Below are 17,527 nucleotides of genomic sequence, written 5' to 3'. Positions count from 1 at the left end.
CCAAAAGGGTGGCCAACTATTATCTGTCTTTTAAATTAAGCTGCTCAGAGCACTGCTCCATGGCCGGCCACGATGGACCCGCTAGTCAGATCAAGAGATGAACACGCTTTAATTCCAATTATCAAATCCAATTGCTAAATTATTTTAGCAACTCTGGAGTAAATCTATTCCTTTGCATGACTTTGACCGTCGTATTTTTCTAATATTTTCGAATTCCACATCTTCTTCACTCATCCATCGAAAATTCATCATGACCATTTGCGACAGTATTCATTCGAAGTGCTCGCTATCTAGTTCCTTCACAGCCCTACTTGTTGGAGCACTTCGGACCGCCACTTTCACTGTTTTGTCGGCTCAGTGTGCGTATTCAGCTAGAGACCAAACAAGTCACGTACGACAAAACGAACAAGTGACAAGATGACCACTAGAGACCCAAAAGCGGCCTGGCCAATGGCCCCATAATACATAATCTTGTAGTATGGAAAGTGGTCCTCACTGTCAAAAAACTCGAAGGATGTCTGAAACCCGTGGACGTGGCTGGCAACATAACCCCCTAGGGAGAGAACGGCCAAGCTCACGATGATTTGAACGCAACCGTAGTAAACTCGAGCGTTGCAGTTCTCTTGTAGCCACTTTGGGTAGATCACAAGGACAAACCCAAAGATGGAAAACAAGGTTGAGATAAGGGCCACAATCACCATGCCCTCGACGACGTTGTCCATGAGGTTTTGGAATGTGACGTCCAAAATAGAGTCGCTCGGGGTGACGAGGTCGGATTTTGCGCAGTCCCTCAGGACGACTGCAAAGCGTACAATGGCCGAACTGAGACTGGCAAGGGCCAGCCAGGTGGTGGTAAGGAAGAAAATCAGGAGACGTAGCCGTATCACGGCCCCAACAGTATTCAGAGGCATTTTGAGTCCACAAGCGCAGATTTATCGAATGCAAGAAGGTGATGCAGGTGTCGTTTCAAGGGAACAGTTAAACAAAATATGGAGTGAGAGGGAGAAAGATGAAGCAGGTCAATATCTTCGGGCGCCGTGAAGTTTATATGTGCTATGTGCTCTTCACACAAAGGCTGCCTTTTCAAAGAGCAGCACAGCCGATATCGAGCCGCCACAGACGCCTTTTTAATCACCTGCTGCCTTAGTGGCAATCCTTATAGGAATTTACCCGATGAGAATGTTCCGAGTTGGAGCACTCTTACAGTAAAGGTTGACGGCCTTGGAAAACGTGTCCGATCTCTTGGGAGTAACGCGGGTCCCGGAATCATCCCGTGCGTTCCCAGGGTTTACTTTCCTGTAGAACGGGGCAAGAATACTTTCAACATCTCCAAGATTGTGACAGGTTGTACATAGGCCATATCATTTTCGGTGAAATCGTGAGACGAGGAAGCTATGCGTTGCTGTTGGTTGACAAACTCCCGAACCGTTCCTCAGGAAAATGTAGCCACCAATTTTTTGTCTCCTCTGTTGAGCTTGTTTTGCCAACAATGTTAGGATCTGTTTCCAACCGTGCGACAACTGCCACTGTTTGGTGAATCAACGCGGCCGATCAAGAACGAGTTTGCACTGATCAAATTAAACCAAGTCCCACTATCAAAGATGTGAGCAACACGGCTCAGATAGATATCTTCCATGGGCGGAGGATTCACATGTTTTGGTGTTCATTGTTGTTTCATGTTTTAACGTTGATATGGACATGATATGTGACACCATTCACCACCCGTACATCCCAGAGATGGTGGAATGAGAACACTCAACTGATATTTTCATATCGGCACAGTAATAGCGGACTGTGAACCAATAAACCTGAAGGCCCCAGCGCTCGTGGAACGGCAAAGAGACTCCGCTGGTTGAATGTTCTTTTTGTAGCTTTCGGGTACCCAAATCATGACGCAATAACAACTGCCGAGGGACCGGAAATGCAACTCCCTTCCACACGTTCCAATTAATAACCAACTATGATCTGGCGGCCATGTTGCTCCTGGGAATAGTCGCACGAAACCCCGGGGGCAAGATAACTCCTAGGGCAAATATGTGCGTTCCCAAAGCTGATTGAGCCATCAACAGGTACGGGTCTCTCAGAACCCGAGATGGAGTCAGTCAAGTTCAACCACAATATGACGCGATGCCTGGTGCATCACCTTTTATTTCTACTGGTGTGTTTTCCCATGAGTTTACAAATCGAAATTATGGACATTTCATCTCATTCTCCGCTAATCTTCACGTCTAAAACGCTTTTTGTTTCAGTACAACAATCTCAACTTCCACATCATCTTGGTATATAGGGTTCAAAAGGGTTATATTGAGGTTCCAATTCATCCGATAATCTCACGGTCAAACATGAAAAATCCGAACAGTCGTGGGATCTGCAACTGTTAGAAGTCTTTTTGGCAAAATTTGTAATGCCGTGACTTACAGCTTTTGTCCAACATGTATGTTTCTTCGTATGATTTGACATGAAACATCTCAATGGCAACGACTTTATCCGCCTTGGACCGCTGGATCTCATGCGTGGTCTTGAAAGCAACGTCCAGGCGCTGTGATGTAAGTGACCTGAAAATGTCGGCGAGACGTAAGGCCAGGTTGGCTATACCCATGTCAAAGGCCGTATCAGTCTGGATATCAATTTACTTACTTCTTTCAAGTCCTCTCTCCATATTGCAAAGTTGGTGCGGACCAGACAGGGTAGGGATATCAATAGCTTCACCCAATGAGTCCAATATCTTTGGCAACAACATCGGATTCAAAGCTAGAAATGCCCTTCGGTAATATCCCGCCACTTCTAATTGGCTATCAATTCTCAGGATCCGGGGTTCCATGCTGGAAACACGGATTTCTTCACACTGAAAAGCTCTCTGTAGGCTTAGTATCATAGACTGCAAATGATATATTGAGACCTCGGCACCAAACAGTGGCGATTCTTTGAGCCGGCATGCCATCGTTGACAGAAAGGTTTGGTCGCGAGTCCATATTTCCTTGGATTCATATCCCTCAAGTTCACCAGCCTGTATGCCTTGAAAAACATGACAAATCAATGCGACGCTTGCCCTCACTCCAAACGGCCGGTACGGAGGGTGTTCGGTTTGCAAGGTTTCAGCTAGAAAGCTCGAGTGAGGGGATGCATTTTGCCCGATAAGGAACAATAAATACCTTGTTTGGAGTTCTATGTCTTCCAATGTTACTGTGTGCAGCCCGTCGGACTCAGTCAAAGCTTCGCGGGCACCGATTAGCCATCCTTGAAGATGACCATCCAGCAAAACAAAGCTCTTTTCCCAGTCACGGCCGCGGCGACATATGACCTTCCACAGAGCTCCTACATCCATAGGAAGCATTGAGGAAATGAAAAGATAACTTAGAACCAACAAGAGTTGGTGGACTGTGGGTGGACCGTAAATGCTTTTCCCAGCTATGGTAAAATCAAAATTCGGCGGTGGAGGCAAAGAGGTCTGGTTGACAGTCAGTCGTGGGTCTCAAAGCCTCATAGATTGTGATTATTACCGGAGGGGTCATCTGCACAAACAGCGTTGTCGTTTGAGAGGTTGACAAGCTTCGGCCCCGTTCCATAATATCTTCAGTAGCTGTAGGGCCATTTGTTTGGGAAAGCGACTCCGCCACCGTAGCCGCAACAATCTTTGGTAGTATCTCGTAAGGCGGATTTTGATCTTGCTTGAAACCCTTCTTCTTCAAGTGCTGAATATATTCATCATCTGCACACCTTACGACGTGGTGCATAGCCTGTTCGGTTGGCGGTTCTTGTACTTTCCATGTAGTTTGGTAATCACCAAATTCACCCTCTTGCACTTGCTTTTGCTGATTTGGCCGTAGCTCTTGAGAGAGCAGGTCTTCGGTCTGGCCCTTTCATTGCATAAACACACAATTTACCACGCCTGACACAAGCTTGACAATGGGGAACTTCACGATTGCATCGAATTTTCAAACTGCGGCATGATTGGCAGGAATGAAGAGGCATTGTGGTTGGACTGGTCAATATTGCAAGCTACCACCGTTGCAATCCAACTGTTTAAACAAGACGTGTGATAGCTATAGGACGCGTGGACATAACAATTGGTGATAGACTCTCACTCCAGATGCACTGCAATAGGATATGTCAAACGCTCTTCTCAGCAGGCGCAGAAGCGGAAGGCGTATTGCTGAAAGGCGGTTTCAGTTCAGGGCGAGTGGTACTGCGACGCAGAAGAATCCAGTATGTAGGGGCGATTGTTGTAGCACAACACGTTCAAGGTAACCTGAAGCTATACGGGTAGAAGTCAAAGAGTCCATAGAAGAGGAAAATCAGAACTTATAGTGTCTGTTGGTTTCAAAGACTGTATACAGTAACTCAAGATATGTAGCCAGGTTTGATGATTACAGTCCGCTGATTCCGGATAAGTTCCTAGGAAGGGGTTCCTTCGTCCTAGGAGCAACCGGCATTATTGTGAGGGTCTCACGTATACATAGAGGTGGAAAGTGTTCCAAGATGATCAATCAATATTAAGAACAACTATAGTTGACTCTAGATACAAGACGTAGCGCGAGGAAGCAAAAGAAAGGTAGCTTCCTCGCGTTCAGGGGAACCCATGTACACCATGTGGGTCCCGTGCGGATCATATCTCCATCCGTTCCGCATGCTTCATCTATATCCCTGACAATTATCTAGATGATCGAGCTCTGACAGGAGGAGTTCCTTGGATATTAGGAATTATGAACAGTGCCCTGGGAGCCGCATTGCCTATCCTGGGCTCGGTTTTCTGCTGGAAAGTAAAGTTAGAGGTCCAAAAGCCTTTTGGTAGGATTGAAAATCATTAAGCAAACTTCAAGCCATTTCTGCACACTTCTTGCACTTACTAGTTCCCCGCTGTTTCCCTTATCATATTCGCTATACCACCTAGACCAAATTCCCGGAAGCCATTCGCCGAGGAAAGAGACCCCCTTTCAACATACGTCAGTAGTACATGATAACCTCAAGAATGTCATAGACGTTTTCCTTAGATCAACATGCATACATCGCCTTTGATTTAGGGGATTGATACTACCACCCCTTTTGGATGCTAACGTAATTCACATGCGAGTGGGCCACCCAAGCGAGTGGGCCAACTAGCCACTACCCATTAAATTTAAATGCAATTATCTTAACCAAAACGCCATTAAATTCAATAAGCTAAAAACGAGGTCTATCTGGACATGCATTTCTTTTATGACCCTCGTTTCCACATGCTCCACACTTCGGTGAGGCCCTCGTACGTGGCTGTAAAGGTGCCGGAGCCGGTCTTGCCTCACGGGAGACCTGTGCTAAAACTGTATGCTCCGGCTGCGCTATTAATGAAGAGGCCTCTAAAACTGAGAGACCTTCTTCGGAAGTCATCTGCCTTGTAGATCTAGACCTTTCCCGCTTCTTCGTCTCGTTTGCAGCGCGTAATTCGCTTACTTGTTTCTCGAGCAAAGCTGCCGATTGCATTGTGATTTGGCACGCTTTTAGAACCTGATCTATCGCGGAATTAAGCGGGCTCGGTGGGCTTTTTGAACGCTGTTTTAGCAAAGCTTTAATTGAGGAAGCTTGCTTTTGTAATTGTACGTAGTACGAAGGCGTTTTTGGATCCCACTCGCTCCCCCGGCTCGAAGGGGGTGTCGGGGTTCGAAGGCAAATATCGAGCTTCGAGATTACTCGATCGGGGTTATAAGGCATTAAACCGGCGGCGGCGAAGTTATTCTTAATAGTCTCCGATTTAAATACCTCAATTCGTGCGGACGGGTAGGCCTCGAGGAAATCAAGTTTATCTATAACGTGGTCTGCAAGCGAGTGGGCCATGTAAGCGAGTGGGCCACCCCACCACTTTTTCTACACTTTTATACGTATATATCAACCACAACGCTATTATATTGATTAATCTCTTCTAGGACAGGCATTCTTCTTATGCCCTATCTCGCTGCAATTACCACATTTAGGTAGGCGCCGCGTAACCGGTGCTTGCGTAGCCTGCGCTGGCGCTACCCTCGGTCCTGTTCTTGGCTGAAAGAACTGATTGTGAGCTTCCTCTAGCTCTAATGCTTCTCGTACTGATAGACCGTCATCGTGGGCTATCCATCTATTCACACGAGCGCGCTTTTGCCTTTGTGTGGCGTTAGCGGCACGTAGCTGCTTGTTTTCTTCCTCGAGAAGTATACCGTTCTGCATTGCGATTTGACAGCCTTTGATAAGCTGGTTTAACGCGGCCTGTGAAGGCGAGGGTGGGCTATTTGAGCGTCGCTTAAGAAACTCTTTGATTGAGGATGCTTGCTTTAGAAGCTCGTTGACGTTCGCGGGTGTATGTGGGTAAAAAGCGCTTGCGTCACTACCACGGCTCACGGGTGGCGTCGGCGTCCGAAGTTGAATATTGAGCTTTGATAGCACTTGTTGAGGATCAAATGGTACTAATCCTGCTGCCTGAAAGCTATTCTTGATAGTGTCTGTTTTAAATGCGTTGACACGAGCTTGTGGATATGCTGCGAGGAAGTCAAGCTTATCGATATGGTTGATCCCGAGCCGTACTTTGTCGCCGACTAGGGTACCGTACGAGCGCTTTAAAACCGCAAAACACCCGAAATCAAGAGGCTGTAAAAGATGCGAGGTATGCGCTGGCATACAAATTGGTATAATATTGTGATCCGCGCAAAGTTGATCGAATTCTGGCGTAAGATGGCTTCCGTGTCCGTCGAGGACTAAGAGTCGATATCTTCCATGCGTACGACTATTTGTCGACGGAATAATTTGCCTTTGAAGCCAGCGAAGGCCTATCTTGTCGAACGTCCACCCGCTAAAGTAGTTCCTCTTCAATTTGTGTCATTTTATGACCATTTGCGCGAGATTCAGCGCGGTTTGTAGTTCCGCGTAGTCGACGCGTGAGCGTATTGCGGGGGACCTGGAATTGGTCTGTGGCCCGCCTAATTGTGCTTATTTCTTTGTTCTTAATAGCCTGGATGGCTAATAAGATCCTACCCTCTTGCTCTATACGATTTCGAGAGCTTTGAGAGCGAATTGGAGGCATGGTGGTTGATAGAAGATAGATAGATAGACCGGGATGCGAAAAAGTGGTTGGGTGGCCCACTCGCTTACATGGCCCACTCGCTTACATGGCCCACTCGCTTGCAGATCACGTTAGCATCCAAGGGGGTTGGTAGTATCAATCCACTAACTTTAACGCGTCAACTATGTTGACTTTGGATGTATTAACTAAACCAAATATATCAGTACAGAATACGGCGGAAACAGGTGCATGGGACTGATGCTGGGGGTCTTTAAAGTCAAATCCCGGATCAAACCCGCGTTTTGGTGAGGCCTGACGAGGCCGAGGCCTAGACAGAGGTTTTGGCTTCCAGCCACAGTTCTCACTGACCGTAACCATTGAACCTTCAAAACAGCTACGAGACTTGCTGCTTTTTGTTGGTTCTTGGCAGAGTTTCCTCGTAAAATATACGATTCTGCTCCTCTTTTCTCTTTCAAGCAAGGTGACTTCGACCTTTTCGACTTGATACAATACCTTCGTTCATTGCAGACCAGAGATAATAGCGCATTGGCGAACACAGCTCATATTAATGATGTTCCCTTCCTTGGTTATTCTCTTCTGGGTTTTAGGAGGCGTTACTACTGTGGTGGTCGCCTTGCGCATCTTCGCCAAGGCGAGGATCGGTCGTTTAAAGGCGGATGACGCCACCATGATGATTGCCTGGGTAGGTCGCCCATCGTTTATAGGGCATGTTTAGCTTCCAATCCGTGTGGCTCACATTCGTCCTGTTTCTTTCGCCTCCAGGTTCTAGCCATCGTTGCATCTACCCTTTTTACCATTGCCGTGCATTATGGCTACGGGCAGGATATTTGGGAACTTGACTTCGACTCTGTCGTCCACGTATTCAAATTCTATACCATCACTCAGGCATGTGTCATTGGCAGCAGCACTGCCGGCTGTGTGGCCTTTATTCTCTATCTTCAGGCCATCCTAGGTGGGGAGATGAAACATAGAATTATTTTATTTACGCTCGCAATCTTGGAGGTGACATTTAACGCCGTATCCATTATCCTGATATTCACCGGTTGCAAAGATCTGCAGTCGACCTGGAACAAAGGCCTCCCTCGTGGATGTCTTACAGTACCCGTCAAATACGCTACGCTTACTTTCAAACCGGTACGCCCACTTCTGCTTGCTTCTTGCTTCTGCGAACCAAGGTCCCCAACTTACACGTTATACCTTACTGACTGCTCTTCATTGATAGCTTTCAACACTGCAGTTGATCTATACCTTGTCATAGTGCCGACATGCATCTTCTGGGGTCTCAATCTTCGGCTCGGGGTAAGAATTAGTCTCATTGTATTGATGAGCCTTGGACTTTTGTAGGTGTCAACGTCATATTTCCTATGGCTCTGTTTGTCCTTCTAAAATAAATGCTTGTACTAATTGGCTTTAGTGCAATGGCGGCTTCTTTGGCCAAAACCGTCTCGCTTAAGGACATTACCAGCCCTAATTTTACGGGGGCGACTTCCAACCTCGTACGCTGGGGTCTCGTTGAAAGCTATATAGTGATTATCACTGCCTCACTACCATGTATCCGATCACTTGTCGTCTCGTCTATTCACCACATGACTAGCAGGCAGCAGCACACCAATTTGGACTTTGTATGCTTTAATGGCGCTTCCAGCGCACAAGGGGATCGAAGCTCTATGAGCGAACCGTCTAGGCAGAGCCATTGTTAAGCATCTCCTATATATGAACCACGGAGGTAATACAGGAAAGCGACATAAAGGTTATCATATAACGTCGGATGTTGATATATACCCCATTTGAGGTCTAATATCCGCGGAGTTCAACAATATCCACAGCGAACAGACTTTTTCAAAAACGAAAGGAGTCCCGCTGCCTGCGAATCTTAATATATTTGGTGCACATATTTGCTATGCTATCCTTATCCTGTTTTTGGCCAACGAATGACAGCGTATTTCTGCTAAATCGACTAAGCACAACGAAAAGAGGTTACCTCGTATTGAACTTGATCAGCTCGGGTTTGGACCAGGGCCGCAACCCTAGTCTTTATAATTTATTCTATCGGCTTTTGGGGGCTACAAGGTCTTTTAAGTATGCAATTGTCTACCGGATTTGCAATGGGAACCATGGTAACAATTCCCAGGAGCAACGTAAGAGTATCCTTGAAGGGCACAGTATGTGTTTGTTCGTGTTAAATCATCTATTCTAACCATTGCTACACTGGCACAAATGGAGACGGATGAGATATTTTGGCCCGCACGGGGCACCTGCGGTCTGAACACTGGCGATGTAGGCCTCGTTGACGGAGGGCTACAGCGCCGTGAGGGCTGCAGGCGGGCCCGTGGCACTCCGTATATTCTAGGAGGAAAAATAGCTATGCGAGAGCATACGTGGTATATACATGAGGGGGTTCCGCGGTGGGCGGGAAGAAACCGTCGCGGAGAGAGCCCGGCTCTCCCTCGAAACGGCGATGTTCTTTTCGAGGGAGGGGAAGGCCAGGCGATATTTGTGTGCGATGTCCAGCACGGGATATCGTGGGCCCGACGCAAGGGGCTCTCACGCAACAGTCCCGAATAGAACCTATCATTTACCCCGACCCTCGCGGAGTTCATAAACTTGCTCGTGAAAAACAAAAAATCTTTCGGAAAGTAAGCTATAGTATATGTCGGGACATATCCTCCCGTCAGAATAAGCAAAGACACTGTACGTACATAATCTTGCTAAGCTGCGGCTCCCGCCGTATGGGTTCAGGGGCATTGGACCACGACCTGGAATACGCATCTATTTCACATGAATCAAATTGACTTTTGCTTTGGAAGCATAACCACTGTCCACTTAACTGTGTACACAGTACCTACCTGGTGATACCAACAGATGCCTTGCATGCTGAGTGGAGTAAAGAGTTCGGGTTTGATGGCGCACTCCAGCCGTAATTACACCAATCCCCAGCAAGGGTCATGCGAAGAATCGACAATAACGCGAGCACATGATGACAAGGAATGAAAAACTAAGAAACACTTTGTCCTATTTGAGAACTTTTATCGAGAGGAGGCCTTCATATAAATAACTGCAATAGATGTAAAATAACGTTGTTGCCTGGAATCTACTGTGACGGTTCATAAGTTTTAACAACACCCATGGACCCACATACTTACCGCCTTCTTAATAATACTACACCGCCTAGTGTAAACACGCTAGCAAGTCTCACGTATGTCGCGTTTTAGCCGATTTCTTCGCGTTTTTTGACTTATTACCCCTATTCATTAAGCCTGTTCTCTACTATAAGCGTTCAAAAACATGCCTTCACGCTCAGAACTCACACCAGCCCTCCGTGAAAGGATATGTGAGCTTCATTCAGCTGCTCAATGGGGTTATAGGCGTATTCATAAGAGATACGCTTGGATTTCTCTCTCGACTATACGCTATACTATTAAAAAAGAGCATGAAAGACGTGCCGGTGTCTCGAAGCCGCGTTCTGGCCGACCGAAGAAGCTAGATGAGGCTGAAAAAGTACGTCTTTTAGACGCTGTTCACGAAAACCCTCGAGTTACCCGTGAAGACCTTCTTGCTGAGGTTTCTTATAAAGTTAAAACCTCCTCTATCCGACGACTCTTAAATGCCGAGAACCTCCGGAAATGGCGATGTAGTTGGCGACCTTATTTGACCGAGGAATATGCCTTTAAACGGCGTCAATGGGCTTTTCGCTATCAACACTTTACTCCTGAAGATTGGGCTCGCGTCTTTTGGTCCGATGAATGTACGGTAGAGCGTGGAATTGGTGTCCGTCAAGAATGGACATTTACTTGGCCAAAAGACCCGCCAAAACTCGGACAAGTTCAAGGCCTTCCACAACGGGGAAAGCAGGTTAAGCAGATGTTTTGGGCTGCTTTCTCGGGCGCTACCCGTCGAACTGGTTTAGTTCCGCTATTCGGGGATCCAGAATCAGAGCGTGGAGGTGTGAATAGCATCGTTATCCGGGATCTATACCTCCGAATCCTACCTACCTTAATATCGTACGAAGGGTCGATTTTTCAGCATGATAATGCGCCAACGCATACTGCCCACATCGTCCGAGAAGCTCTACGGGACTTAGAGCTCGAGGTAATGGAATGGCCGCCACATTCGCCTGATTTAAATCCAATTGAGAACCTCTGGGCGTTGTTAAAGGCCGAGATCTATAAGCTTCGGCCTGATCTTATTGACATGAGGAATAATGAGGAGACAAAGGCTATTTTAATAGATACAGCACAGATTGCATGGGACCGATTGAACCTTGAGCACCTAAAGCATCTCTCTGAGACTATGCCGCATCGGGTGCAAGCCATTATTGATAGCCAGGGATGGCATACACAGTACTAGTTAAAATGGGCATGAGGTTTTAAAACCGGCAGAAAATTATGTAATTAGTAGTGGGTCCATGGGTGTTGTTAAAACTTATGAACCGTCACAGTAAACAGTATTGACTTCCTGGTATTCCGGATTACGCCTCCGAAAGGCGTGCTCTCTGAAACGTCCTGGAAAATGGCGTCGTGTAACAGCTAATCAAAATTGACAATCATGTGTCCCGCGATGATTGTCGTATTGCCCTGGATCCTGGGGATCAATATCATTGGAGCAAATCTCAAGGTAAGTATCCTGATTTGGCATGATGATTGTCGTCTTGTGTGGCTGAAACCGAAGACCTTAACAGACTTCTATCACATTTACTGCTTTGAAGAACTCTTGGACCTAACTTAGCGCTTGAAGTTGCGATTAAGATGAACTAATTCTCGAGGCAATCGGACCTCTAATTGGCGAGATATTTCAAGCAAACCTTTTTGCCAAGAAAGAGTTGTTCCAACCTTGGACCTCCTCATTTGGAGGGACTTTTGCCCTCTAAAATCCGGCTTCACATACAACACTACAACTTAAATTATGCTTACCAACGCCGGTAGTCGTTTCCTTGTAATATTACAGGAACCTGCTTAAGAGGGCATTCTATTTACAAACAGGAGCTGGCTTAAAGGGGTCGGGGCAGGGATTACTCTGTATAGTCTTTATAATAAATGTTAAATTGATTGACGCTTAATATTGGAATAGAGTCCCGCCCCAAATCTCTAGTCTCATTCGACGGAAGTCACATATCTGGAGTGCCGAGAAACACCACCTTTATGTTAATAGATATTTAAATTGGTTGACTCTTAATAACCCGGCATTTGATATGAGCGTTTCCCCTGTCTATTATAGGTCTATACCAAGCGAAATTGGTATATGGGGTTTAAATTTACGTTATTTGGGGATCAAAGCCTCCAGTGTCCACCAGTGAATTTGAGTGAGAAGTATTTCCAATTTGGCATATAATATATAGAGCGACAGTGTAAAGTACAGAGATCATTAGACATTTTACTCCCGTTGGTCATTTCGCCGGGAAGGTTGGGGCGTCAAAAGACCGCTATGAGCTGGTTAAGTCGCTGGGACTAGTGAGAGTACAAATTCAACTTTAGCTTTGAGGTGTATAAACAGCACGGGACCTTGCTTAAGCGAAGTTGCACGTACCCACATACGCACGTAAGCATACAATCAGTTGAAATCATTGTCCAACCAATTGGCATCTGACTAGTTTCACACTCGGATGGGTGGATGGATGATTTCATTTACCCTCACCACTCGCGAGTTAGTTTACCCAACTAGACCGAAATACGAATCCGTACCCGAATGCAGTGGGCTGTGGCTTATAACCCAGCTTTTATTGCGAGGAGTCAGGGTAAATGACACACACACACACATATTGTGAGTACGAGTTACTGGAGGCGATGAATGATAACCTATCTTTACCTCTTATGTGTAAATTTCCCTCGGTGCACTTTCTACGTTGTTTCTTTTAAACGTTAGGACCGATTTACGATAAAGTTATGCTTTCAGTACTCTTGATTTGTGATTATATAGTAATAAGAATGTCCTCAGTCTGTTTACATGCTTTCGTTTTGGAGGGATTGGTACATGGTATGTTAACACATGAAATCATGGTAAGTATTGAAAGTATTTGGAGTAGATAGGCCTGACTAAATTGAAAGTCCCCCGGAAAGGGGTCTGTGTACAGTACTCGATTTGCAACCCAGGTTATATTCCGGAGAGAACCTAGCTTCAAAGCGCGGAGAATCACGGGCTCCATTATGATGAACTTCTGGAGAACTGATTGAAAAACGCTCTGTCCACCGAGAGCTGCTCCACCGAATACTCCGACATTTGCTCGCCCAGCAGAGGAAACTGCAATAGACTTATTGCATCCAATGATCAACCAGGGACAAATAGCTATGAATTCCTTGCAGAGCAGTAACGGTATCATGCATGTAATACGAAGAAGCGACTGACCCGCTTGTTGAACTTGCCAGTTGCAAGGTTTCGGTCAATTCGCTCTGAATGCCGCCAGTCAACACATTGAGTTGCGTCGGCGCAATTGATGCCGGAAAATCGTCTCTATATAACGTGGAACTTGCGGGGATGAGCCTTATGCGCGCCCTTAGCCATAAAATGTCTGGGAAAATGCCAGCAAGCAAACGATGGGTAAAGGGAGCTACAAAGTGCCCTCTTTCATCAATTTCAGCCAATAGTCTAGTACAGCGTAGATGTGAGAAAGAAGATGAGTCAGAGTTTCGTGCTTGGCGAAAGGACGCAATGAAAATGGTGGCTGATTTAGCGGCTAAGGAATTGGAAAAAACGCTTGAAAAATGGGGATGATAATATATTATTGGCTAGTGAAGCTACTGATGGGCTTTATTTTATGGATCCTGGACCTTATACGTCTAAAAAATGAGCCAGATGTTGAAGAAATTGAAACTTAGCATTATGGCGGTTAATTGCTCTTTGGCTGTGGGATACCCCCTACCAGAGAAGGCTGGGGGCGTCCTGTGACACCTACGACTTCCTTAGACCAAGGTCTTTCCATCATCAATGGAGAAGCGAACTCCCACACAAGGAGGGGAAGCGAGGACGCGTATAAACCCAGCACGCACTGATTATTTCTAATTATCTCCTGTGGAATCAAGTCTAATTATTTCCATTGACAGGAACCTTGGTGGCCACACGCGCCGAGAGAGCTGAAATGTCTTTCCTTAACTCTTCCACCCCCACCTTCTTTCCAAATCTCTAAGAAACGAGTCTTAGCGTTCCCCTCCTGCTTTTATTGTTGTTCGTCGGTGTGGTATGGGTGTGGTATGGGCATGTTTACCCACACTCGCGGAACGCGGAGTCACTAGTTACAAATCTTGGTCCACACGCCAATAAATTGTAATCGTCTGGGCGTCATCAGGAAGCGGGATCATAGCGAACTGTCCTGTCGAGCCCGAGTTTATGTCACTGGTGGATGCCTGCCCCAGCGTATTGTAACGGGTAACTATATTTCCATTGTGGTAGACATTAAAAATGACCGTTGAATAGGTTGCTGTGGGTTCCACGTGGATATGGATGACTCTCTGGTCGGCATTCGCATGCAAGGTTGCGCCGAAGACGTTTATTTCGGCCCCTGATTGGGTTCGTGTGGTTGGGTTCTGAACATCGCCGACGGCGGCTGTACTGAAGCTCCAGTGGAAATCGAAGCTCGATGGACGACCAAAGGTCTCACGCCATGGAGTCGTGATTGGGTTGATGTTGATTGGGTCCGGGGACAACTGGGGGGCAGCCAGGGTGACAAGCGGTTGTAGACATATTAACAGATACGTCAGAAAAACAGGGAAGAACTATGCTGGTCAGTCTAGGTGAACAAAACGACGGCAAATATACATACCATGATTTGTTATGAGAACAATACTAGTTTAGTCTGGATAAACAAAGTATTTGGATGTAGTTGAGAATGGTTCGAACAGATATAATAAATAATAGGGCCTGCCTGAACGATTTTATATAATAATGAAAACTAGTGTCGGGACATACTACGGAGGTTAATAGGGATCACGAGTGCAAGAATGACAAATGGTGGCTTTTGTCGGGCAGAATTCCCGCTTGGCCGACTTAAGAGGTAGTGAGAATAGTTATGCTGGTACCAGTCTAGCCTTATTAAACCTAGCGTAATACGAAGTAACGTCGTCTATGCCCAATTAGGCTTTAGTCTATCCAGCGCTCACAAATAGACCTAACGTCGGCCAACTCGTCTTCCTACCCTTCCCTGCCTATAAGGCACTAAAACAAGCTGAATTCTTCCAAATAACATGTTTTCGCTAAACAAGCACCTGTCTCCTCTTTCTGACTAGTCAAGACACGCAAATTGAAGTTGATTGAGTCTCAAAATCGAAAAATAACGCGAAATGACATATACTCTCCAAGTCCTTCCACTCCGCCATCTCTGTCTTATGCTAATTACCCCCTGCTTGCCCTCCAGATCTCCGAAACAGGCCCTGACTCAGTCATTCTCTCCATATCCGACTCTCGCAGCTGGTATCTCCGCCGGGTACGTGGTGGAGAGATCCCTGGCGGCACACGAGCTCGCTTTCGCCGCTGCGGCAGCGGTGCCGGTGGTGCTGGTGGCGGAGTGGCCTCCACAGCTCTCTGCGGTGATAATGACCTGATAATTGCTCCTAGTGATGGGAGAGATGATGGGATAGATGCCTCTGACGGCGGAGGAGATGGCGCTGGAGCTCCTGCTGCCACAGGAGCTTCAGCTTCAAGCTTTATCGTCACCGGTTCCGGTCTTTTCCTCTTGATAATCAGGAAGACCTCATAACTATCCTTGATCTTGGTAAATTTCGTACAGAAGTCTGTGAGGAAGCTGTTCATGATCTTCCCGCATGCCTAGGAACCAAGGCTCCTTTTTATTTTTAACTGCAGTTGCAAATCGAAATGTATCTCCCTCCTCACGTGTGTAATCCTCAGGGTCGAGCTCTACTAGAAGCTCGTTTTCGATGAAATCGACGAAGCTACTAATAGTACCCGGCGTAAGGATTGGAGTAACTGTAGCTACTCATAACGAGACAAGTTAGTATATCTCTCTTAGCTGCGGGATCTCTCCATACTTAGCTTTTCAAGCCTATCTGGCTTTCCCGATGCTAAGCACCAATAGAGATAGCAGTGGACGATTAATGAGACTGTCGCTGGCGCTGTAGGGACTTGAAGTCGCCCTCGGCCGAGGCGGCCACCTCCGGAGCTTCTCCCACCAATAAATTGGCGCTGAATCGATCGCTGTTGGATCTGGCGCTGCCGGATCTCATTTGTCGTCCCCGATAAGGCCTGGAAGCGTGGTTCAGGGGTAATTAGGCTTCTCTCGTAAAGGGTCGCCCTAGCCGAAGAGGATAAATTCTGTATAGGAGTTCTCGTGCTATACGTAGGGGAAGTAATCTGGGCAGTGGAGACAGGAGGATAAGTAAAAACATCTTCCCCAGTATCGTGGGACTGAGTATCGCGGTAGTGCGCCATAAAAACACAAATAGGATGTTTTTCGAGGAAGAATATCAGGTACAAAAATAATGTGAACATAGGAGGGAGCCGAGTCAGCTTGGAACAGAACGAAATCCCCTAGTAAAATTAGTACTCAGTTAAAACTTTATGACGAACTGAGGCATGGATATCTTACCACAACGAATCCACGGATAGGCTTATTTAGCGTCGGCGCCTTCCCCTATTAGTTTCGTATGGTAATCCGGATAGAGCCGGAAGTATAGCGCCGTGATAACCTCGTGTTTTGGCGTTGAGACATATATACGTAAGAAAGTTTATATATCGAATTACCTCCGTCGATCCCCTTCTTCCTAGATACTAATTGGCTATCCTAAAATCCTAAGAGCGCTATGGTACTCGCTGATCGGCCTGTGTTTGGATATTGGGCCGAGATGCTGTATAGCGGCGCTGAAAATTAGCTTTCCTGTGCCTCTCCAGGCTCCCAATCCCACGCGCCGAGGGGTTTTGTAGTGAGGCGGAGCACTGGATACTCATCCAATTGGTCATGGAGAAGGGCACGGCGGCGGAGTTCGAGATATTCTGCACGGTAAGGATGACTAACTTCCACTGGCGCACGAGACGGGGGTCCTCAGGATTGAAGTCATTCCCAGGCCCATAAAGCTCGGCTCCAATCTCCTGAAGCTGCTGGTGGCACCAAGCCAGGACGTCAAGGGGTAAATATTCATCTTTATCCCAGTCCCGGACGTCCTCCTGTAGCTCGCGAAGCAGCATAGGATCAACTGCACGCTGGTAATCGGGCTTAGATGCATTAAAATAATTCATAAAGGGCTTCCCGGTAACAGCGTTCGGCCGTGACTTTTGCTTTCGGATATTATGAATATTCCAGGTCTTAGCGTACTCGCTAATAACCCGGCGGAGTGTAGGCATATAGACCGCAAGAAGGGCGACTTGCTCAGGGATAGAGCCGGAGAAGAGACCTATAGAGGATTAGCGGCAGCAGCGGATAGTGGGCAGGATAACTTACCTTGTTCCTGGAGCTCCCGGAAATACTGGTAATAGAGGAAAGTACATGACTTAGATAACTGCGCCCACCAAGCCTCTATTCTCTGGTTATCTGTGCTTCGTCCTAGCCAGAAACAGTCTCCATGG

At 46.7% G+C, this 17,527-nt stretch overlaps 2 protein-coding genes across 2 annotated transcripts; one reads left to right on the top strand and one right to left on the bottom strand.

Moving 5' to 3' along the window:
• Positions 1 to 7,574: 7,574 nt before the first annotated feature.
• Positions 7,575 to 8,282, top strand: N7446_010578 (uncharacterized protein; the record flags this gene model as incomplete). Its single annotated transcript, XM_058519321.1, has 3 exons — positions 7,575 to 7,706; positions 7,787 to 8,158; positions 8,247 to 8,282. The coding sequence occupies 3 exons, from the start codon at positions 7,575 to 7,577 to the stop codon at positions 8,280 to 8,282; spliced, it is 540 nt and encodes a 179-aa protein (XP_058368159.1).
• Positions 8,283 to 14,247: 5,965 nt separating this feature from the next.
• Positions 14,248 to 14,777, bottom strand: N7446_010577 (uncharacterized protein; the record flags this gene model as incomplete). Its single annotated transcript, XM_058519320.1, has 2 exons — positions 14,248 to 14,727; positions 14,775 to 14,777. 2 exons carry the CDS (start codon positions 14,775 to 14,777, stop codon positions 14,248 to 14,250), a joined length of 483 nt encoding a protein of 160 aa, XP_058368158.1.
• Between the last annotated feature and the right edge of the window lie 2,750 nt (positions 14,778 to 17,527).

The sequence above is a fragment of the Penicillium canescens genome, assembly GCF_028828765.1.
Source record: "Penicillium canescens strain IBT 15451 chromosome Unknown utg000007l_segment0_segment0, whole genome shotgun sequence".
NCBI lineage: Eukaryota > Fungi > Ascomycota > Eurotiomycetes > Eurotiales > Aspergillaceae > Penicillium > Penicillium canescens.
This window is presented reverse-complemented; position numbering and strand designations above follow the sequence as displayed.